Source organism: Ranitomeya variabilis, chromosome 1 (genome assembly GCF_051348905.1).
Source record: "Ranitomeya variabilis isolate aRanVar5 chromosome 1, aRanVar5.hap1, whole genome shotgun sequence".
Taxonomy (NCBI): domain Eukaryota; kingdom Metazoa; phylum Chordata; class Amphibia; order Anura; family Dendrobatidae; genus Ranitomeya; species Ranitomeya variabilis.
In genome coordinates this window covers 681,691,832-681,716,625 of record NC_135232.1, presented here as the reverse complement: position 1 = coordinate 681,716,625, position 24,794 = coordinate 681,691,832, and the positions used below count along the sequence as shown (strand labels likewise).

At 44.8% G+C, this 24,794-nt stretch overlaps 1 protein-coding gene across 3 annotated transcripts in view; it reads left to right on the top strand.

The window, feature by feature from the left end:
- The window catches only part of C1H14orf39 (chromosome 1 C14orf39 homolog), a 116,503-nt gene that overhangs the window by 80,668 nt on the left and 11,041 nt on the right, over window positions 1-24,794 (top strand). For all 3 annotated transcript variants that reach the window (XM_077265449.1, XM_077265439.1, XM_077265456.1), the window contains exons 10-12: window positions 19,929-20,065; window positions 20,189-20,277; window positions 22,269-22,342. In XM_077265449.1, the coding sequence (XP_077121564.1) occupies window positions 19,929-20,065; window positions 20,189-20,277; window positions 22,269-22,342 (300 nt within the window). The remainder of the gene's footprint in view (window positions 1-19,928; window positions 20,066-20,188; window positions 20,278-22,268; window positions 22,343-24,794) is intronic.

Genomic DNA, 24,794 nt, shown 5'->3' with positions numbered 1-24,794 from the left:
TGACTTCAGATATTTTGTGCTAGAAAGAATTACTACAAGTTCATCTTGTCCAAGCAATGTATAAATTCACTTTATATCAAGAACTGAAACCCCACATTATACCGGGCAGAATGTTCTGTGCCTGCACATCCAACGTGAAAAGGTCAGGTGTAGCAGAAAAGTAGAACATTGTGTATCTTTTAGATACAGGTTGTCATTTGTGATATGATAGAAAAGTTAACATCTTGCTATATTGCTACAGCCTTTCTATGCTTTTATAATGTAGTTGGTTGTAAGGCTTACGTAGTTGCACATTCATTGCTTTTTTTTTTTACTTTTTCCACCTTGAGATCGCTGGGTTTTTAAAGTGAAAAAGCTGTTATACATTTTATTCATTATTAGATTTCATTATACCTGTAAAAGAATCACGTTAAACTTTTGAACTTTAAACGTGTAACTTTTATTTTTAATTTGTTAATATTTTTTTCTTTTCCAAATCACGATCTGTGTTAAAACCAAAAATGTGAAAGTCTTGCCATTTTCACACTGTCCACTGGGGCTATTGTATGCTCATACTTTCTGTTATTTTAGTACATTAGCAGCAATAGACTGACTTAGCCTTTCGTTTCTATTGAAGCAATTTGTGTGTGCAAAGATCCGTGTGAAGGAGGAGGGAAGAGGTGACATAGCCTATTATGAATGGTGGAGATATATATATATATATATATATATATATATATATATAGATATATATATATATATATATATATATATATATATATATATATATATATATATATATATATATATATTTATATACACATATATCCCATATCCTGGTATATGGCAGAACTATAGAAAACGACATGGATTGCACATCCAAAAATTATACCTTGATATAAAGCAGTTACAAAAAAGTGAGAGCAGCACAAAGAAAAAACAACAAAATTAGAGTGCATGTACCAAACCTTGTCATAGAAATCCAAAAATCAGAGGCAGCACACCATTGTAGATTAGATTTTGAAGGTGTTCAAATTTAATAGCCCATCATGGCAACGTTTCGGCCCATGGAGAGCCTTTCTCAAGCAAAGTGACAGTGTACAGACATGGTATTTATGTTATACAACCAATAGAACATATTTAATCTTATTTGTGCAAAAAAAGATATAACAACTCATAAGAAGCGATGTGTATAAAGTGCATATAGTACACAGTACATGTGCAAGTATAGTAAAGTGCAGTACAGTGACATATTTCCTAAAAACGTCATACAATAGCTTATTCAATATTGATTGGTAATTTACACACAGCTGGATTTCATAAATCATTTCATGGCTCACCCCGTTCTGTAATCATGTATACACGCCGTGTTCGGCGTCCTGCTGCCTAAAGTGCGCATGTCCAAAAGAAAAAAAAAAACACAGGAGTGTTCTACAGGAAACACAAATCGACCCGCGCATGCGAGTAAGACAATTCACAAAGCCAGCGCCATCTTGGTTGCTGGAAAGCTGGCACTGAGAATCCTCGTATCATCAGAATTAACAACAACCCATATATGGGTAATGGAGTATAGATTGTAACAGCGCCATCTACTGGGCAATGGAGTAAAAAACCAAAGGAATCAAACACATTTTAAAAGGAGCATAAACACTCACAATACAACAGTATGTGTATATTCCTATTGGATAACTCCCATGGAATAGGTTCAAGACCCAACATTAAAGGAGATGGTTATAAGTAACCCAAAATGGTACGTACACCCCCCATTAGCTGGGGCTGGTTACACACCATAAAATGATCCAAGGGAGACCAATGCCCTGTGATAGACACGATCGCAGCCTCGGTAACCACAGGGAAACACCAACCAGAGCTCCATCAAAATGTGGGAAGAGAGAACCACCATGAAAGCCCATTCAGATTCCATTTTTATTTATGTGCAAAGTCAGATAACAATTTAATAAAAAAAAAAACACTTTAATGGAAAAAGCATTCCAATAGTTGACTCCATGAATAGGGTAAGTCATGAATTATGATCTTCAGAAAGAATTCTTTTCATATTTTACAATATATCTAAGAAACAAAAAATAGAAAAGAATTTATAGTTAATGCCATCAAATTGCTACATCCATAAGAGAGGCAAGATCCCAATTTAAAATATAAGGGAATATATACTGTAACCTATCATAATGTCACTTGCAATTTAAAATCCACTTTTAAACCATGTGGTTTTAATGTATACAGTTTTTCGAATCCACTTAAGTTCTCTGATCTTTAAAAGTTTAACCCTATCACCTCCCCGTCTCAGTGGGGATATATATGATCAATGATCCTGAACTTCAAATTTTTTTCTGTATGCCCATATTCCGTAAAATGTTTAGAAACTGTAAGTCAATTTTTTTCTTTCATATGGTATATCTGTGGTGATTTATACGGGTTTTAAAATCTCACGTAGTTTCACCCACGTACCATAATTTGCATTGGCATTCCAAGAGATAGATTACATAATCACTAGAGCATGTAAAAAAATTGTTAATAAAAAATTTTTCATTGGTAACCGGATGAAAAAAATGGTCACCCTTCAACATATTATTGCAATTGATACAACTAAGACAAGGATAACATCCTACTCGATTTTTTCCAGTAAGGGATGGCTGAAATGAGGATCTTCTAGGACCCATATCTGAACGAACAAGTCTATCCTTTATATTTTTGGATCGTTTGTAAGATATATGTGGTGGATTTTTATATTCAGCAATCTCAGGAAGGCAACAACCTATCATTGGCCAATGTTTTTTAACAATACCCACTACTGCATTACTCTCGTCACAATAAGTTGTGACTAATGGAATTCTTTTCATATTTTTTTCTTTTTTATCTCTGCATAAAAGGGTATCTCTATCTATATCCTTTACCTTATTCTTCCGTTTTTTTTAAAACTCTATTGCTATAGCCCCTTTGTCTAAATTTTTTAGTCATCATCTCAAGGGAATTTGCCAGATTTTTATCATCACTTACTATTTTCTTAACTCGTAAATATTGACTATAAGGTAATGCTTCTATTAATCTGTGAGGATGATGACTATCATATTTTAATAGACTATTTCTATCAGTCTATTGATCTAAAGCAACTATGGTGTGATGGTGTGCACGTCCAGGCCTCGACCCTCGCCCTGTCTCCTGTTTCAACCCTAGGCTGAAAACCTCTGCCCACCGCCCAGTGAAGATGTAATTCACCAATACCCACAGTTAGCACAGACAAGGATAAAGGAAAATATACACCACGCCGCAGACACTCAGGAATACACTATAAATGTGCAGGGCAAAATAAATACAAATATAGGAAGGAGTAAATAAGACAAAGGAAAATACACCACCAGCAACGACTCTCCAGCAACCAGCTCTCCATTCCAGACCGAGATAACAACGCACAAGACAGAAGCTATAATCGGCGACGCCCAATGATCAGGAGAGCTATTTAAAGGCAATGGGCATGGCCCAGCTTCCAATCCGAGGATCAGGTAAATTAACCCCGGAACAGCTAGATAAAATCTAGCCGACGCCAATGAGCAAATAGTGGTCAAAAGCGGAATTACCGCTGTCTGTCGAACGACCTGGTCTGAACAGCGTCTGACATGACAGTACCCCGCCTTCTACGAGGGACCCCAGGGCCCTCACGGCTTATAGGACCCGGCTTGTCTGGATGGTGACGATGAAAAAACCTGACCAGCCGATCCGCATGAATGTCCGAGGCTGGTACCCAGGACCTCTCCTCAGGCCCATAACCACGCCAGTGTACCAAGTACTGTAAAGTGCGGCGCACTACACGAGAGTCAACCACCTTGGAGACTTCAAACTCCAAATTACCATCCACCAAGACTGGAGGTGGCATAGGCGCCACATCCACAGAACCCACCACCTTCTTTAGAAGAGACCTGTGGAACACGTTGTGTATCTTATACACCGTAGGGAGCTCCAATCGGTACGCTACTGGGTTAACGATGGCGGTGACCCTAAATGGACCAATAAACCTTGGACCCAATTTAAGGGATGGTATTTTGAGTCTTATGTTTTTTGTGGATAACCACACCTAGTCATCCACACTCAGGTCCGGTGTTATGGACCTGGTGGTTAGGTGCACCTGGAATGACCTGATGGTTAAACTAAAAGACAGGACAAGCTCTGGGAAGTGGGAACTCTGCTGACCGCAAATCCTAAGCCTAACACACACACTAGAAATAGCTGTGGAGCATACCTAACTCTCCATAGACGCCCCTTCACAGCCTAAGAGCTAACTACCCCTAAAGATAGGAAAATAAGCCTTACCTTGCCTCAGAGAAATTCCCCAAAGGTAAAAGGCAGCCCCCCCCACATATATTAACTGTGAGTTAAGAGGAAAGTCACAAACACAGGGATGAAACAGGTAACAGCAAAGGAGGCCAGACTTACTAGATAGACTGAGGATAGGAAAGGGGTCTATGCAGTCAGCACAAAAAACTACAAAAAGCCACGCAGAGTGTGCAAAAAGACCCCCCCACCGACTCACGGTGCGGAGGTGCCACTCTGCAACCCAGAGCTTCCAGCTAGCAAGGCAATATCATGTTAGCAGGCTGGACTAGAACTTAGCAAGCACTAAGAAACATATTCAGTACACAATGAACAACAAATGAACCAGCAGGGACTTAGCTTATGCTGGAGTAGACAGGTCATCAGAAAGATCCAAGAGAGATCTGAACTAGTACTGATACATTGACAGCTGGCATGGAGTAACGATCTGAGTGGAGTTAAATAGAGAAGCCAGCCTAGCCGCAAACGAGGGCAGCTGAGGAAGCAACCTCAGAACCAGCAGTTCCACTCACAGCCACCAGAGGGAGTCCACGGACAGAACTCGCCGAAGTACTATTCATGACCACAGGAGGGAGTTCGAGAACGGAATTCACAACAGTACCCCCCCCTTGAGGAGGGGTCACCGAACCCTCACCAGAGCCCCCAGGCCGATCACGACGAGCCAAATGAAAGGCACGAACCAACTCAGCCGCATGGACATCGGAGGCAAAAACCCAGGAATTATCCTCCTGACCATAGCCCTTCCACTTGACCAGGTACTGAAGTTTCCGTCTCGAAATACGAGAATCCAAAATCTTCTCCACCACATACTCCAACTCCCCCTGGACCAACACCGGAGCAGGAGGGTCAACGGAGGGAACCATAGGCGCCACATATCTCCGCAACAACGACCTATGGAACACAATATGGATGGCAAAAGAAGATGGAAGGGCCAAACGAAACGACACAGGATTGAGAATTTCAGAAATCTTATAAGGACCAATGAAACGAGGCTTAAACTTAGGAGAAGAAACCTTCATAGGGACATGACGAGATGACAACCAAACCAAATCTCCAACACGAAGTCGGGGACCAACACAGCGACGGCGGTTGGCGAAACGTTGAGCCTTCTCCTGGGACAATGTCAAATTGTCCACTACATGAGTCCAAATTTGCTGCAACCTGTCCACCACAGAATCCACACCAGGACAGTCCGAAGACTCAACCTGCCCTGAAGAAAAACGAGGATGAAAACCAGAATTACAAAAAAAGGCGAAACCAAAGTAGCCAACCTGGCCCGATTATTAAGGGCGAACTCAGCCAATGGCAAGAAGGTCACCCAATCATCCTGATCAGCAGAAACAAAGCATCTCAGATAGGTCTCCAAAGTCTGATTAGTTCGCTCGGTTTGGCCATTTGTCTGAGGATGGAAAGCCGAAGAGAAAGACAAATCAATGCCCATCTTAGCACAAAAGGACCGCCAAAACCTTGAAACAAACTTGGAACCTCTGTCCGACACGATGTTCTCCGGAATGCCATGCAAACAAACCACATGCTGGAAAAATAGTGGAACCAAATCAGAGGAGGAAGGTAATTTAGGCAAGGGTACCAAATGGACCATCTTAGAGAAGTGATCACAAACCACCCAGATGACCGACATCCTTTGAGAGACAGGGAGATCTGAAATAAAATCCATGGAAACATGCGTCCAAGGCCTTTTCGGGACTGGCAAGGGCAAAAGTAACCCACTGGCACGAGAACAGCAGGACTTGGTTCGAGCACAAGTCCCACAGGACTGCACAAAAGAACGCACATCCCGTGACAAGGAAGGCCACCAAATGGACCTAGCCACCAAATCTCTGGTAACAAAAATCCCAGGATGACCAGCCAACACCGAACAATGAACCTCAGAGATAACTCTACTAGTCCATCTATCAGGGACAAACAGTTTCTCTGCTGGACAACGGTCAGGTCTATCAGCCTGAAACTCCTGCAGCGCCCGCCGCAAATCAGGTGAGATGGCAGACAGAATTACCCCCTCTTTGAGAATACCAGCCGGCTCAGGAACTCCCGGGGAATCAGGCACAAAACTCCTTGAAAGGGCATCGCCTTCACATTCTTAGAACCCGGAAGGTATGAAACCACAAAATTGAAACGGGAGAAAAACAGCGACCATCGAGCCTGTCTAGGATTCAACCGCTTAGCAGACTCGAGATAAGATTCTTGTGATCAGTTAAGACCACTACGCGATGCTTGGCTCCCTCAAGCCAATGTCGCCACTCCTCGAACGCCCACTTCATAGCCAACAACTCCCGATTGCCAACATCATAATTACGCTCAGCAGGCAAAAACTTTCTAGAAAAGAAAGCACATGGCTTCATCACAGAGCCATCAGAAGATCTTTGAGACAAAACAGCCCCTGCTCCAATCTCAGAAGCATCAACCTCGACCTGAAAAGGGAGCGAAACATCTGTCTGACACAACACAGGGGCCGAAGAGAAACGACGTTTCAACTCCCGAAAAGCCTCAACGGCCGCAGAGGACCAATTCACCACATCAGCACCTTTCTTGGTCAAATCAGTCAATGGTTTAACAATGCTAGAAAAATTAGCGATGAAGCGACGGTAAAAATTAGCAAAGCCCAGGAATTTCTGAAGGCTCTTCACAGATGTAGACTGAGTCCAATCATAAATGGCTGAAGTTTAACAGGATCCATCTCGATAGTAGAAGGGGAAAAAATGAAGCCCAAAAAGGAAACCTTGTGAACTCCGAAGAGACATTTAGACCCCTTCACAAACAAAGAATTAGCACGAAGAACCTGGAACACCATTCTGACCTGCTTCACATGGGACTCCCAATCATCCGAAAAGACCAAAATATCATCCAGATATACAATAATGAATCTATCCAAATACTTTCGGAAGATGTCATGCATAAAGGACTGAAACACAGATGGAGCATTAGAAAGCCCGAATGGCATCACCAGGTACTCAAAATGGCCCTCGGGCGTATTAAATGCTGTTTTCCATTCATCGCCTTGTTTAATGCGCACGAGATTATACGCCCCTCGAAGATCTATCTTGGTGAACCATCTAGCCCCCTTAATCCGAGCAAACAAATCAGACAGTAGGGGCAAAGGGTACTGAAATTTGACCGTGATTTTATTGAGAAGGCGGTAATCTATACAAGGTCTCAGAGAACCATCCTTCTTGGCCACAAAAAAGAACCCTGCTCCCAACGGTGACGACGACGGACGAATATGCCCTTTCTCCAAGGACTCCTTTATATAACTCCGCATAGCGGCGTGTTCCGGCACAGATAAATTGAAAAGCCGTCCCTTAGGAGATTTACTACCAGGAATCAAATTAATAGCACAATCACAATCCCTATGAGGAGGTAGGGCACTGGATTTGGGCTCATCAAATACATCTCGGTAATCCGACAAAAACTCAGGGACTTCAGAAGGAGTAGAAGGAGAAATTGACAACAACGGAACGTCACCATGTACCCCTTGACAACCCCAACTGGACACAGACATTGATTTCCAATCCAATACTGGATTATGGACCTGTAGCCATGGCAAACCCAACACGACCACATCATGCAGATTATGCAACACCAAAAAGCGAACATCTTCCTGATGTGCAGGAGCCATGCACATGGTCAACTGAGTCCAGTACTGAGGTTTATTCTTGGCCAAAGGCGTAGCATCAATTCCCCTTAATGGAATAGGATACTGCAAGGGCTCCAAGAAAAAACCACAGCGCATGGCAAACTCCAAGTCCATCAAATTCAGGGCAGCGCCTGAGTCCACAAATGCCATAACAGAGTAGGACGACAAAGAGCAAATCAGAGTAACGGACAAAAGAAATTTAGGCTGTACAGTACCAATGGTGACAGACCTAGCGAACCGCTTAGAGCGCTTAGGACAATCAGAGACAGCATGAGTGGAGTCACCACAGTAAAAACACAGCCCATTCTGACGTCTGTGTTCTTGCCGTTCAGCTCTGGTCAAAGTCCAGACCAGCAGGCGTGGGAAACCCCACCATAACATCCTTAAGGGCTTCAGAAAGACCCTTTCTGAAAATTGCTGCAAGGGCACACTCATTCCATTGAGTAAGCACAGACCACTTTCTGAACTTTCTGCATCTACATTAAGCAATGCAGGATCTCCTGGCGCAAGGGAGAATGCCCAGTCTTGTGGGTCGCCACGTAACAAAGAAATAATGATTTTTACTTGCTGAATGGGGTCACCAGAGGAGCGGGGTTTCAAAGCAAGAAACAGTTTACAATTATTTTTGAAATTCAGAAATTTAGATCTATCTCCAAAAAACAAATCAGGAATTGGAATTCTAGGCTCTAACATAGGATTCTGAACTACATAATCTTGAATGCTTTGTACCCTCGCAGTGAGGTGATCAACACAAGAGGACAGACCTTGAATGTCCATATCTACACCTGAGTCAGGAACCACCCAGAGGTTAAGGGGAAAAGAAAGACAAGACACACTGCAGAGAAAAAAAAAATGGTATCAGAACTTCTCTTATCCCTCTATTGAGATGTATTAACACTTTGCGGGCCAGCTGTACTGTTATGGACCTGGTGGTTAGGTGCACCTGGAATGACCTGATGGTTAAACTAAAAGACAGGACAAGCTCTGGGAAGTGGGAACTCTGCTGACCGCAAATCCTAAGCCAAACGAGGGCTTAGGCACATGCCTACTGTCAGCCACACGTTTGTACCTAGCACCCACACTCAACAGGCGCTGTTTAACTCTCCTCCAGACTGATGACAATTGTGCTCCTAACTGGTCCTCCTTCGGAACGCCGGAAGAGCCCCTCTGACTCAAAGTACAAAATTGAGGATGTAGCCCGTAAACACAAAAAAACGGAGACTCCCCAGATGACTCCTGGCGGTGATTATTGATGGCAAACTCAGCCAAAGGAAGAAAGGTAGACCACTCCTCCTGGTTATCAGAGACAAAGCAGCGTAAGTACTGTTCCAAATTTTGGTTCATACGCTCCGTCTGACCATTTGACTGAGGATGAAACTTGATCCTCAGCCGTGAGCAAAATGCTTTCCAAAATTTTGCCACAAACTGAGACCCCCTATCAGACACGATGTCAGACGGAACCCCATGAAGTCTGACCACCTCCTGCACAAATACCTGAGCCAGAGTCTTAGCGTTAGGCAACGAAGGCAAAGACACAAAGTGCGACATTTTAGAAAACCGGTCAACAATCACCAAGATGACCGTGTTCCCAGCTGATGAGGGCAAATCAGTGATGAAATCCATGGAGATTTCCATCCACGGCTTACTAGGTACCTCAAGAGGAAGTAGTGTGCCAACAGGACGGGAGCGGGGCCTCTTAGCCCTAGTGCACGTGGTACAAGCTGACACATATGAGACCACGTCCTGTCGGATCTTGGGCCACCAAAACCGACGTGACACCAACTCCAAGGTATCTCTAACCCCAGGGTGGCCAGCCAGGACAGCATCATGATGCTCCGCCCAAACCTTTAAGCGGAGATGAAGCGGTACAAAAGATTTGTTGATGGGAAGCTCAGATGGTACCTCCACCTGAGCCTCGTCAATCTCAGCCAAAACCTTGGTAGTGAGAGCCGAAACCACAACACCCTTTTGGAGGATGGGTACTGGATCCTCCCGAGGTTCTCCCCCCCGGAAAACACCTGGACAGAGCATCCGCCTTAGTGTTTTTAGACCCCGGTCTATAAGTGACAACAAAATTGAACCGCGTGAAAAACAATGCCCAGCGAGCCTGCCTGTGGGACAGACGCTTGGCTGACTCCAAATACAGCAGATTCTTATGATCGGTAATAACAGTTACCTGATGTACCGACCCCTCCAAGAAGTGTCGCCATTCCTCAAAGGCCAACTTAATTGCCAACAACTCCCTGTTGCCGATATCGTAGTTACGTTCAGCAGACGACAGTTTCTTGGAGAAATAGGCGCACGGACGCAAACCACTCAAAGATGAGACATTTAAGATAGTACCGCCCCCACACCAACCTCAGACGCATCGACCTCCACAACAAAGGGTTTTGATATGTCTGGCTGCACAAGAATGGGGGCTGAAACAAAACTGTTCTTAAGAAATTCATATGCGCGCACAGCAGCCTCAGGCCAAACGGAGAAATTGGTACCCTTTTTAGTCATGTCAGTTAGCGGTTTAGCAATGATGGAAAAATCCTTGATAAATTTCCTATAGTAGTTAGAAAACCCAAGGAACCGCTGAAGTGCTTTCAGGTTATCAGGACGTTCCCAATGCACCACCGCTTGCATCTTAGCGGCGTCCATTTTAAAACCAGAAGCGGACACAATATAACCCAAGAAAGGCAACTCTTGAACAGAAAATACACATTTCTCAAGTTTAGCATACAGCTTATTCTCTCTGAGAAGCTGTAACACCTGCCTGACATGATCTAAATGAGCATCACGGTCGCAAGAATATATGAGAATGTCATCTAGGTACACGATAACGAATTTCTCGAAAACATGCGAGAACACATCATTGATGAAATGTTGGAACACTGCAGGTGCGTTAGTCAACCCAAATGGCATCACCAAATTTTCAAAATGACCCTCAGGGGTATTAAAAGCCGTCTTCCACTCATCACCTTGACGGACTCTTATGAGGTTGTACGCCCCCCTGAGGTCAAGCTTGGTAAACCACTTAGCACCTGCCACCTGGTTGAACAAATCTGCTATCAGTGGCATAGGGTATGGATCACGAACCGTAATCTGGTTCAACTCCCTGAAATCCAAACACGGGCGTAATCCGCCATCTTTCTTCTTCACGAAGAAGAACCCTGCTGCCACCGGCGAGGATGACGGCCTGATGTGCCCTTTGCTCAAGCTTTCAGCAATGTAATCTTTTAACGCTTGTCTCTCCGGACCGGAGATGTTAAACATCCTTGCTTTAGGCAATTTTGCCCCTGGTTTAAACCTGATAGAACAGTCATAGGGATGATGTGGCGGCAACTCTGAACAACCCTTCTCAGAGAAAACATCCACAAAATCCAGATGTGACTCCGGAACGCTTGAAGTCACCGCAGCCACACATGTGGCCAGGCAATTCTCCTGGCAGAACTCGCTCCACTGAATTATGTCCTGAGTTTTCCAGTCAATTACCGGGTTGTGCATAGACAACCAAGGAAAACCCAAAACCACCTGAGCAGGAAAATTCCTGAGCACCTTACATGTAACCCGCTCGGAATGTAGAACCCCAATGTGGAGTTTTACCTCAGCCACAAATTCAGTAATTTCCCCCTGAGAGAGAGGAGCAGCATTGATAGTGACCACGCGGATAGGATGAGACAGTTTTTCAATCCTAAAACCTGCTGTGCGCGCAAACTCCTCATCAATGAGATTTGTGGCTGAACCACTATCCACAAAAACAGTAATTGGCAGCTCACTGCCAGCGATAAAAACCTTAGCAGGGAGCATGCATTGAGAAACCACCATGGAGGATATACATAAGCTCAGATTGCTCTCCTCCACACCCTCTGAGCTTAGAAGTTTTCCGCCGTTGCGTTTTTCTTAGACAGCAAAGGACAGATGTTAACAAAATGACCAGTTTTACCACAGTAAAAACAGGCTCCCTGCTTCCTGAGCTCAGGGACTCGATGTTTAACATGTGACACCCCTGCGATTTGCATAGGCTCCTTGGGCTCACCTGCAGCAACCTCACGTGAACCTAAACCTTTACCCACAGGCGGCGTCTCATGCTCCCCCTGACGCAAACGGCGATCAATGCGGACAACCAGACTCATAGCGGAATCTAGAGAAGTAGGAGTCTCGTACATCAGAAGGGCTTTTTTAACCCTTCCAGAAATCCCATGTATAAACTGACTCCGCAATGCTGGATCATTCCATTGTGTATCGAACGCCCAGCGACGAAATTCAGAACAGTAATCCTCTGCAACTCGCTCCCCCTGGCGAATAGTGCGTATCTTAGATTCTGCTAGAGCCATTCTGTCAGGTTCATCGTAGATTTTCCCAAGAGAGGAAAAAAAACTCTCCACAGAGTCAAATGCAGCAGAACCAGATGGCAAAGAAAACGCCCATGCTTGGAGATCCCGGCTTAACAATGACAACACCAGGCCCACACGCTGAGCCACATTACCCGAGGAGATCGGGTGCATACGGAAATATAGTTTGCAAGCTTCACGAAAAGAAACAAATTTACTGCGTTCCCCAGCAAATTTTTCAGGCAAAGGAAATTTAGGCTCAGTAACTCTTCCTGTCGCTCCAGCTTGCACATTAGATACTGCTAGTCCCTGTTGCTGTACTGCCCCCCTCAACTCAGTGACCTGTAGGGACAGCGCCTCCAACTGGCGGGTTATGGAAGTCATGGGATCCATGACAAACACAAAAAAAATAACCCCCTTTTTTTTTTTTTCGTTGGGCCGATTATAATGTCTCGGGGAGACTAGGTGAGCGAGTGCTAATAACCCGGGCCCCTGCAATTTCCCTCAGACTAGGGAAATCCTGACTGACCCTCTACCTGGAGTGATGGTGTGCATGTCCAGGCCTCGACCCTCGCCTTGTCTCCTGTTTCAACCCTAGGCTGAAAACCTTCGCCCACCGCCCAGTGAAGATGTAATTCACCAATACCCACAGTTAGCACAGACAAGGATAAAGGAAAATATACACCACGCCGCAGACACTCAGGAATACACTATGTTCAGTTTTAGAAAGCGAGTAGAAAAGATGAAATAGCAGACAGACATTGTGAGATTTTGGTCAGTAAGGAGGTGATGTTAGGTCCAGATGGGTAGATCTGTGTGTCATCGGCGTAGAGATGATACTGCAGACTGTGGGATTCTATGAGCTGTCCCAGGTCTGTTAGATAAGACGAAATCCAGGATAGGGCCAAATTTGTGATGCCAAGAGATGACAGGATTTCTAGCAAGAGGGAATGGTCAACAGTGTCAAAGGCAGAAGACAGGTCCAGGAGGAGGAGGACAGAGTAGTGTCACTACTCTGGTTTAGTTTCTTTGTCACTTACCTTCCTGGGGTTAAAAACGTCAAGGTGGATGCCTTATCCAATAGTTTCCCTGAGGGAAATAGTACTGAGGACTCTTTCTATTCTTTAACAGGAAGTGGCTATTCCTACCGTATGCTCAAATCTTGAGGATGAGGTATTGAGGGCTCAGGGGGGAACACTCCTGCTTCATCTTCTTCAGGGAAATTATTTGTGCCTTTACATTTGCATCTAAAAATTTTAGGAGAACATTATCACTCGGTGCTTGCAGGTCATCCAGGTAGTAAAGCCACTTTGGACCTCACTCCTCATCTTGTTTGATGGCCTAGGTTATATCAGAAAGTTGTTGATTTTGTGTTTACCTGCAGTAATTGTGAGCCTTCCCAGACCCCGCATACTCGTCCGTCTGGGTCTCTCCTACCATTAGCTATTCCTGTAGACCGTGGACAAATCTGTCTATGGATTTTACTACTGATCTTCCTCCATCTACTGGAAAGAGGGTGATCTTAGTGGTGGTGGACAGGTTTAGCAAGATGCATGTATCATTCCTTTTCTGGCTCTCCCGAATGCTAACACTTAGGCCCTGGTGTTTATCAGTGAGATCGTGAAGCTTAACGGGGCTCCCTCCATTGTGGTCTCAGATCGAGGGACCAAGTTTGTGTCTAAATTTTGGGGGGCTTTTTGTTCCCGCCTGGGAGTACATCTATCTTTCTCCTCGGCTTTTCATCCTCAGGCGAACGGTCAGACTGAACGTATGAACCAAAGTCTAGAGACATACCTTAGGTGTTTAGTTTCTGAGAACAAGGAAGATTGGTCATCATACTTACCTTTGGCTGCATTTGAGCTGAACAATTGTTGCCATGAGTCCATTGGTAAGTCACCTTTTTTGGTGCATTTCCATCCTTAGTTCAGTAGTTTTAGTAGGGAGAAGTCTTCGAGGGTTCCTGAGGAGGGGCATTTTTCTTTGTCGCTCTCTGTGTGGCAATGGGTTCAGAACAACTTGAAGGTGATGGGTGATAGATATAAATGTATGGCTGAAAAAAAACATATGCCAGGTCCAGATGTTTATGTGAACGACTTTGTATGGTTATCCACCAAAAACATTAAATTGAAAGTTCCTTCCTGGGAACTGGGTCCCAGGTTCATTGGTCTGTGTAAGGTAATGGCCGTCATAAATCCTTTGGCTTTTCGCCTGGAGTTACCACAAGCTCTTAAGATTCATAATGTTTTTCATAAATGTTTGCTCAAAAATATTTTGCATTGTTTGATCAGGCACCCTTACCACCGCCCCCAATCACTATGGATGGTAATTTAGAATTTCAGGTTGCTAGAATTGTTGATTCTCATTTTGTCCACTGCTCCCTTCAATACCTGATGCATTAGAAAGGTTATTGTCTGGAGGAGAGATTTGTGGGTACCAGCGTTAAAAGTGAATGCTGGTAGATTGGTTCATTCTTTCTATGTATTCCATCCAGATAAACTTGGTCCTGAGGGTCCGGAGCAGGGCCGGACTGGCCATAGGGCAGTTCTGGCAAATGCCAGAAGGGCCGATGGCAGTAGTGGGCCGCTCGAATGTGCCGCTGTCGGCACACTCCCCACGCTGTCGCGGCACACTCCCGGCCCCGCATTCAACTATACCGGCGTCATAGACGCCGGTACAGTTGAATGCAATGATGGAGGAGAGAGCGTCTGCTGACGCCCCCTCTCCCATCATTCCCCGCTCTGCCTGCCGCTGACACTGCGGGTGCGCGATGACGTCATATCATCGCGCACCTGCTGTGTGACCGGGCGGGCAGACTGCGACTGCTGAGAGTGAGACCAGAGCCAGAGCAGCGCGGGGCAGGAGGAGAGAGGTGAGTAGAGTGTTTGTTTGTTTTTTATCAATGAGTGATGACTGGATTGTGGAGCTATTGGGGGGGGCTGCCTGCCTGCATTACTTTCTATGGGGGCTGCCTGCCTGCATTACTTTCTATGGGGGCTGCCTGCCTGCATTACTTTCTATGGGGGCTGCCTGCCTGCATTACATTCTATGGGGGTTGCCTGCCTGCATTACATTCTATGGGGGCTGCCTGCCTGCATTACATTCTATGGGGGCTGCCTGCCTGCATTACTTTCTATGGGGGCTGCCTGCCTGCATTACTTTCTATGGGGGCTGCCTGCCTGCAATACATTCTATGGGGGCTGCCTGCCTGCATTACATTCTATGGGGGCTGCCTGCCTGCATTACATTCTATGGGGGCTGCCTGCCTGCATTACATTCTATGGGGGCTGCCTGCCTGCATTACATTCTATGGGGGCTGCCTGCCTGCATTACATTCTATGGGGGCTGCCTGCCTGCATTACATTCTATGGGGGCTGCCTGCCTGCATTACATTCTATGGGGGCTGTGCTGCATTATATTGTATGGTGTCTGCCTGCATTACATTCTATGGGGGCTGGCTGCATTCCATTCCATGGGCCTGTGCTGCATTATATTCTATGGGGCTGGCTGCATTCCATTACATGGGCCTGTGCTGCATTATATTCTATGGGGCTGGCTGCATTCCATTCCATGAGCCTGTGCTGCATTATATTCTATGGGGCTGGCTGCATTCCATTCTATGGGCCTGTGCTGCATTATATTCTATGGGGCTGTGCTGCATTACATTCTATGGGGCTGTGCTGCATTACATTCTATGGGGCTGTGCTGCATTACATTCTATGGGGGCTGTGCTGTATTACATTCTATGGGGCTGGCTGCATTACATTCTATGGGGGCTGTGCTGTATTACATTCTATGGGGGCTGTGCTGTATTACATTCTATGGGGGCTGTGCTGTATTACATTCTATGGGGGCTGTGCTGTATTACAGTCTATGGGGGCTGTGCTGTATTATAGTCTATGGGGGCTGTGCTGTATTACATTCTATGGGGACTGAGCTGTAATGCTGGATACAGCTGTAATTATATGTTATATAGTCGTGTTACACTCCCCTCACTTCTTGTAGCCTACAAGTGTACAAAGATATTATACAGTCACCATGTGACAAGTGGGCCTGTGTGACTTCAAATGCCAGGGCTGAATTTTAGTCCCAGTCCGGCCCTGGTCCGGAGGCCCTACTTAGAAGGAGGGGTACTGTCATAAATGTGCCACACTGTGCTGGGACCCTTGGTGCATCTGGGATTAGAAGATCACAGTGGTTAGCTGATAACAGGCCTCTTCTTCTATCTGCGTAGCCATTCATGAGTTTAGGGTTTCTCTTGGTATGGAAAGGGTTAAGAATTCCTTGTTTAAACTCTGCTGTTTTCTATTGGCACCTTTGTGGCTTGCTGGGACTACTCTCCTTTCATTGGCTTAGTGGTTAGCACTGCAGCCTTGCAGCGCTGGAGTCCTGGGTTCAAATCTCACCAAGGACAACATCTGCAAAGAGTTTGCATGCTCTCTCCGTGTTTGCGTGGGTTTCCTCTGGGCATTACAAAGACATACTGATAGGGATTTTAGATTGTGAGCCCCATTGGGGACAGCAATGATAATGTCCGTAAATAGCGCTGCGGAATATGTTAGCGCTATATAAAGATTATTATTATTATTTAAATCCTCTCTTAGATTCCTCCCATGCCAGTTATAGAGTTTCTATCCTGTGCCTTACTTACTGGAGAAGTTGTTCCTGGAGAAGCTGCTGTGTTTCTTTTGAGACATGTGGAGTTCCATTTGTGTGTTTTTCCCCTGTCTGTTTCTTTCTCAGTGCGGTCTTATCATAGTAATAAAACTAGTGTCTTGCTGCCCTTCACACTATCCAGGACTAAGGGTACCGTCACACAGTGCAATTTTGATCGCTACGACGGTACGATTCGTGACGTTCTAGCGATATCGTTACGATATCGCAGTGTCTGACACGCAGCAGCGATCAGGGATCCTGCTGAGAATCGTACGTCGTAGCAGATCGTTTGGAACTTTCTTTCGTCGCTTGATCACCCGCTGACATCGCTGGATCGTTGTGTGTGACAGCAATCCAGCGATGCGTTCGCTGGTAACCAGGGTAAACATCGGGTAACTAAGCGCAGGGCCGCGCTTAGTAACCCGATGTTTACCGTGGTTACCAGCGTAAAAGTAAAAAAAAACAAACCGTACATGTTCACCATCTGATGTCCGTCCGGTCCCTTGCCGTCCGCTTCCCGCTCTGACTGTCTGCCGGCCGGAAAGTGAGAGCAGATCACAGCGGTGACGTCACCGCTGCACTCTGCTCTCACTGTACGGCCGGATCTGTCAGAGCAGGAAGCGGACGGCAAGGGACCGGACGGACATCAGATGGTGAGCATGTACGGTTTGTTTTTTTTTACTTTTATGCTGGTAACCACGGTAAACATCGGGTTACTAAGCGCGGCCCTGCGCTTAGTAACCCGATGTTTACCCTGGTTACCCGGGGACTTCGGCATCGCTCCAGCGCCGTGATTGCAACGTGTGACCGCAGTCTACGACGCTGGAGCGATAATCATACGATCGCTGCGACGTCACGGATCGTGCCGTCGTAGCGATCAAAATTGCACTGTGTGACGGTACCCTAAGACCAGGGTCAGCCAGGGCTTAGACAATTGAGAGCACTACCTATCTAGGGTGATAGATAGCACAGGGTTAAGAATTAGGTTAGTGTTTAGGGGTCACCAACCTTTCCCTCTCCCTATCGTCAGGGCTCCCCTTTTCCTGTTTCCCCACCTCTCCTTTGCGTTTCTCACTGGCATCTCTCTGCCTTGGTGTGACACTCGGCAGGGATGTTGTTTCAAACATCTTGGAAAACTAACCACAGATTTTCTGTGTATGAGGCTTGTGCAAATCCTTCTGTGTCTTCATGTAATTCCAGACAGACTGGATGATGCTGAGATCAGGGTTCTGTGTGGCCTTGATTATCCAGGACTCCTTGTTTTTCTTTCTGCTCAAGATATTTTTTTAATGACATAACCTGTCAGCTGAAGAATAAATTGGTGTCAATCAGACTTCTCCCTGGTGGTGCTGCATGATGGATAAGTATTTGCCTGTTTCTGAGCAAACCTAGTTCTCCAGAATACAGTGAGAGTGATCAATAAGTGGAACAGGCTGCCACGAGAGGTATCGAATTCTCCTTCAATGGAAGTCTTTAAACAGAGGCTGGACAGACATCTGTCTGAGATGGTTTAGTGAATCCTGCGCTGCATTGAGCAGGGAGTTGGACACGATGACCTTTGATGTCCTTTCCAAATCTAACATTCTATGATTCTATGAAGATCTGCAATTAGTTCTCCAAGATGTTTGGAACAAACTCCCTGATGAATTCTTTGAAAAACTGTGTACAAGTCCAAGTACCTAGAAGAACTTATGCTGTCTTGAAGGCAAAGGGTGGTCACATTAAATATCGATTTGATTTAAACTTCTTGCTTGTTCATTTATTTTGCATTTTAATCATTGATAAAAAAAATAAATTAATGTTACTTATTAAGTATTTTGTGTGACATATCTCTGTGATTTAAGGGCATGAAAATTCAATATACATACAGTACAGACCAAAAGTTTGTACACACCTTCTCATTTAAAGATTTTTCTGTATTTTCATGGCTATGAAAATTGTACATTCACACTGAAGGCATCAAAACTGTGAATTAACACATGTGGAATTATATACTTAACAAAAAAGTGTGAAACAACTGAAATTATGTCTTCTAGGTTCTTCAAAGTAGCCACCTTTTGCTTTGATGACTGCTTTGCACACTCTTGGCATTCTCTTGATGAGCTTCAAGTGGTAGTCACCAGGAATGGTCTTCCAACAATCTTGAAGGATTTCCCAGAGATGCTTAGCACTTGTTGGCCCTTTTGCCTTCACTCTGCGGTCCAGCTCACCCCAAACCATTCATAGTTCATAATTCATAGTTTTGATGCCTTCAGTGTGAATGGACAATTTTCATAGTCATGAAAATACAGAAAAATCTTTAAATAAGAAGGTGTGTCCAAACTTTTGGTCTGTACTGTATATATATATATAAAACATTTTTTTTGTAAATTATTGGTACCTTTATGGCTAGCCTTTCATGAAATGAGTCAAGTGCAAGTGAAAACAGTTTCACAAAATTACATTAACACCCTATGGAAAAATCAGCTCACTGAGATTTCTTCCACAACTTGATGTAGATATTGAACATTGTTTTGTGAAGGGTGAAATCAGCTTTAAAATCTGCATGCAAATTAGCATGGCAATACACCCAGAGCTTCCAAGGACACTGCTGAAAATTCATCTGCACAGGAAAGGGTTATTCCCATCATTGAACGTTATATTTATTTATCTTCAGTATAGCTGATAACTTGACACCCATATATCCAGAGAACGAGGCTCTAAAATGCACTACTTTATGAATTGTCTGTGGGACTGCTGGAAAAAGCCAAGTGCTGTACTCCACCATCTCCAGCAATAATGCTGACAGTGAACAGAGTGGTGGTGTTCATTCATGGCCACATCTCAATTCTGATGGGCCATTTTAAAGCACTGTTCTCAGCATTGATGTCCCTAACTGATCAGAAAGTTAACTCTTATCCTTTGATTAGGTGATAACTTTCAATTTTGGGAATAACCATTTATTATTTATCTCTAAAAAACTGTTCTATTTGTTAAAATAGGCATGTCAATAAAGATGAAACAAGACTAAACCAATCAAAAGAAAAGAAATCACACTTGTTATACCTCCCAGGCTTGCCCAAAAAGTTAATGAGACAGCTTAGAGAAACTAAGTTATCTGTGCACTTCAGTGAGACAGGTATTGTTCACTTTCTTGTTATATCTTATATATTTACTGAACATTGAATAGGTGGCATCATTGTAACACATTCTGCACATACATTCTGCTTATTTTTATATCTATTGCAATCTTTTCATGCAGGAACAGACAAAGGAGGAAATGTTGGTGACCCCCAAAATAGCAACAGCGTTGTTTCAAACCAAGAGAAGAGTGTGGAAATGGACATTGAGGTCATCTTCTTATTGTTTTTACATTTATAAGACAAAAAGCTCTTTTTCTGTGGCCAAACTATGGCCCTGTTTTCCCATTCTTCTATAAGGAAGCCTGGCTGTTGGATGTGTCCATCACTCTTTGCAGTGGCTCTCTGCTCTGGCTAATACAGGGGAGACCCAAATAGTTCACCATATAACATATTATGTATAGAATAATGGTGACGAATCGATATAAGACAAATGAGAACCTATCTTTGGATCTTAGAAAATTGCATATGCAGCAATATTGTAGTACAGCCCCAATGTAGGAAGCTCTCTGTTTCTAGGAATAATGCATTTATACAGAACAATAGTCATGGGGAAACCAAATTCCTAATGCCTTGAATGCAGCACATCAGCTTGCATTAAGCAAGTTTGTGTAGGCTCTCTAAGGTACACAAAGCTCACTAACAACTTAGTATTTAAAAGCTATGCTCATCTTTCCATAGAATTATTATTGCTCTTATAGTCTTAGAGATAATATCAAAGAGGGTCAAGGGGTTGTACAGATTTCAAGTGAAGAGAGGGAAAAGTATCTACAGTCTCAGGGAAGGCAGATAAAACAGACCATAGAAAAGGAGGAAAGAACATGAAGAGGAAATAGGTGCAGGATAGAAGCTGTGCTAATATATGAGCTCATGAAGACAGAAGGACCCTGGATACACATAGACCTCATATACAGCCAATATTACTGGATGAACACTCCCACAAGTTGCATATTAGGTGATCTAAAAAATTTAGTTAGGAATGAACACTACAGACTGAAATTAAATGCAATTTTAATAATTAAAGGTAACATATTTAACAATAGTTTATCCACTTCAAATGTATTCATATCATATGAGTTTTGATATGGCAGAATTGTCACAGATTTATTGTGTGTTCCTTTGACAGTTTACAGTATGATAAATTTAGATATGTTTCTGCAAACCCCATCCACGTATAAGGCCAGTCTCACACGTCCAGATAATTCCGGTACCGGAAAAATCGGTACCGGAGTTATCCATGTCCGTGTGTCCATGTGCTCACGTGGCACATCAGTGTGGCACACATGCAGCAGCCGTGTGCCGCCCGTGTGCCGACTGAGGACCACACGGACCGTGCAGGAGACAGCGCTACAGTAAGCGCTGTCCCCCCTGCGTGTGGTGCTGAAGCCAGCATTCATTCCTTCTCCCCAGCAGCGTTCGCTGGAGAGAAGGAATGAAAAATCAATGTTTTTTTTGTGTGTTTAAAATAAAGTTCCTGGTCACCTCCCACCCCCTGTGCGCCCGCCCGTTTGCATTAAAATACTCACCCAGCTCCCGCGATGCTTCCTCTCACGTGGTACCGCTCATTACAGGGATGAATATGCGGCTCCACTCCTATGGGATTTTTCATTCCTTCTCTCCAGCGAACGCTGCTGGGGAGACGGAATGAATGCCAGCTTCAGCACCACATGCAGGGGGACAGTGCTTACTGTAGGGCTCTCTCCTGCACGGTCCGTGTGGTCCTCAGTCGGCACACGGGCAGCACACGGACGACATCCGTGTGCGGTACGTTTTGACACGCACCCATTGACTTTAATAGGTCCGTGTGATCCGTGCGCTCCCTCAAGCACTGACATGTCTCCGTGTTTTACACACGGACACACGGTCCGTGAAAACACTCTGACATGTGCAGAGACACATTGATTTTAATGTGTCTACGTGAGTCAGTGTCTCCGGTACGTGAGAAAACTGTCACCACACGTACCGGAGCCACTGACGTGTGAAACAGGCCTAACAGAAAATCTGTTCAGAACGCAGGGCACCGTGTAATTATCAAATCTGCCCCATGCTCATTGCAGAAATTTAGCTTATTTTCACATGGATTTTTCTGCAGCAAAATATGAACGAAGCACAGTAAAATAATCACTGCCTGACCTATGCCTTAATGACTTTACATATCTGCATAACATATTTGGAGTGTAAAGTTATGATTCTTTTCGTTAGGAGCCATTACTGAATAATATTAGTAAAGACTTGATTCCAGCAACTACAAATTTGCAGTGTCATGGTCAACTAAGGTAAGAGTTGTAAACATTGTGTAAGTTGGTACATATAATTATGGAGAGAATACTGCTCCCCTCACATAAAAGGTGTGGCACAAGGCCAGGAAAGTTGTGTGTATCTGTGCATTAGGGCTCATGAACACAACAGATTCTCTTGTACATGGTTTTAACAAGTCTGATTTTCCTCAGTGTGGTTTGCAGAAAAAAAAACAAACATTGGAGACTAGTCCGATTTTGATCTCAGTGGCTGATCAAAATAGGCAATGCAAGTCTACGGGTCCATGGAAAACATTTTCACAAACTAATAGACTGGAGACATTTTTTTTCCTCTCCACATCCGAGAAAAACTGATGCCAGGCCACTTTGATCAAAGTTTGATCAGAATAATTGGACCGATTTTCTCAGATGTGGAGAAATCAGTTATGTAAATCTACACCAACAACAAAGGCTATCGCTGTGTTCATACATATTAGTTGTGTCTGGTCACTCTGTTTTCTGATGGAGCAGAATGCAAACAAATGAGTAAAGATGTGCACTTTGTCCAGTGGCCAAAGCAGGGAAAAAACATTGCAGTATTTTTCAGTGTTTTTTTTAGACGTGTCGAGGGGCAGTAGCAGTGGGTGAAGTACTCATCTTCAGTGCCTGGCATATTACATGAAGATGGGGATCCTGGCTAAAGGTACCGTCACATTAAGCGACGCTGCAGCGATAGCGACAGCGATGCCGATCGCTGCAGCGTCGCTGTTTGGTCGCTGGAGAGCTGTCACACAGACCGCTCTCCAGCGACCAACGATGCCGAGGTCCCCGGGTAACCAGGGTAAGCATCGGGTTGCTAAGCGCAGGGCCGCGCTTAGTAACCCGATGTTTACCCTGGTTACCAGCGTAAAAGTTAAAAAAACAAACAGTACATGCTCACCAGCGCGTCCCCCAGCCTCTGCTTCCTGACACTGACTGAGCTCCGGCCCTAACAGCAGAGCGGTGACGTCACCGCTGTGCTTTCACTTTCAGTTTAGGGCCGGCGCTCAGTCAGTGTCAGGAAGCAGAGGCTGGGGGACGCGCTGGTGAGTATGTGCTGTTTGTTTTTTTAACTTTTACGCTGGTAACCAGGGTAAACATCGGGTTACTAAGCGCGGCCCTGCGCTTAGTAACCCGATGTTTACCCTGGTTACCAGTGTAAAATATCGCTGGTATCCTTGCTTTTGCTGTCAAACACGGCAATACACGGCGACCTAGCGACCAAATAAAGTGCAGACCTTCTAGCAGCGACCAGCAATTTCACAGCGGGATCCAGATCGCTGCTGCGTGTCAAATACAGCGATATCGCTATCCAGGTCGCTGCAACGTCACGGATCGCTGGCGATATCGCCTAGTGTGACGGTACCTTAAGTTGTTGACTTGTGCTGTGAGGGCACTACACCCATGCAGGCCGCATGTAACCGGTGGTGTGGGCTTGCCAGGACCAAGTGTTCCAGACAGTTCAATGATGGAGACCACCATTCAAAAATAAACTCTTCACTAAACAATAACTTGGTTTGGAATATATACAAGGGATAGAGGGTACAAAGTCTTATGGACGTTTCTTTTAAAGTGTAAAGCATTTTCCACACAGTATCTGTCCTCTGTAGTCTACTCCAGGGATGGTGAAGCGCACTGTTTCTCCCTTCTTCTCCACAACCCAGCTTTAAAGGGAACCTGTCACCAGTTTTGGCTGATATGGAGTAAGGCCACCACCTTTCGGGTCTGATATACAGCATTCTATAATGCTGTATATCGGCCCCCCCTACCCGACCTGTAAGAGAAGAAAAATAACTTTTATTATACTCAACTGCGGGGTGGTCCTGTCCGAGGGGTTTTGCTGATCTTGGTCTGACACCTCCCTTCTTCTTGTGGCCGTCCTCTTTCTTGGTTCTTGTGGATGATGTTTCCCTGTTTCTACTCAGCACAGCCCTCCTGCACAGGCGTACTTTTTTGCCCTGTTGAGGGCAGAGAAAGGTACTGCAGTGCGAATGCGCCGGGGCTCTTTGACCTTTCTCGATGCCTGTACACTGCAGTACTTTGCTCTGCCATCAACAGATCAGAGAAGTACGCCTGCGCAGGAGCATGATGCCGGGGAGACTATGTGGATGACATAGGGACACATCATCCACATGAAGCAAGCAGGAGGACGGCGATCATAAGAAGATTGAAGGCACAGGACCAAGAAGAGCGACACTCCTCGGACCGGACCACCCCCCAGGTGAGTATAACAAAAGTTATTTTTCTTCTCTTACAGGTCGGGTTGGTGGCAGATACACAGCATTATAGAATGATGTATGTCAGCCCCCAAAGGTGGTGGCCTTACTTCATAGCGGCCAAAACTGATGACAGGTTCCCTTTAAAGTTGGGTTGTGGAGAAGTAGGGAGAAACAGTGTGCTTCACCGTCGCTGGAGTAGACTACAGAGGATGGATACTGTGGGGAAAATGCAG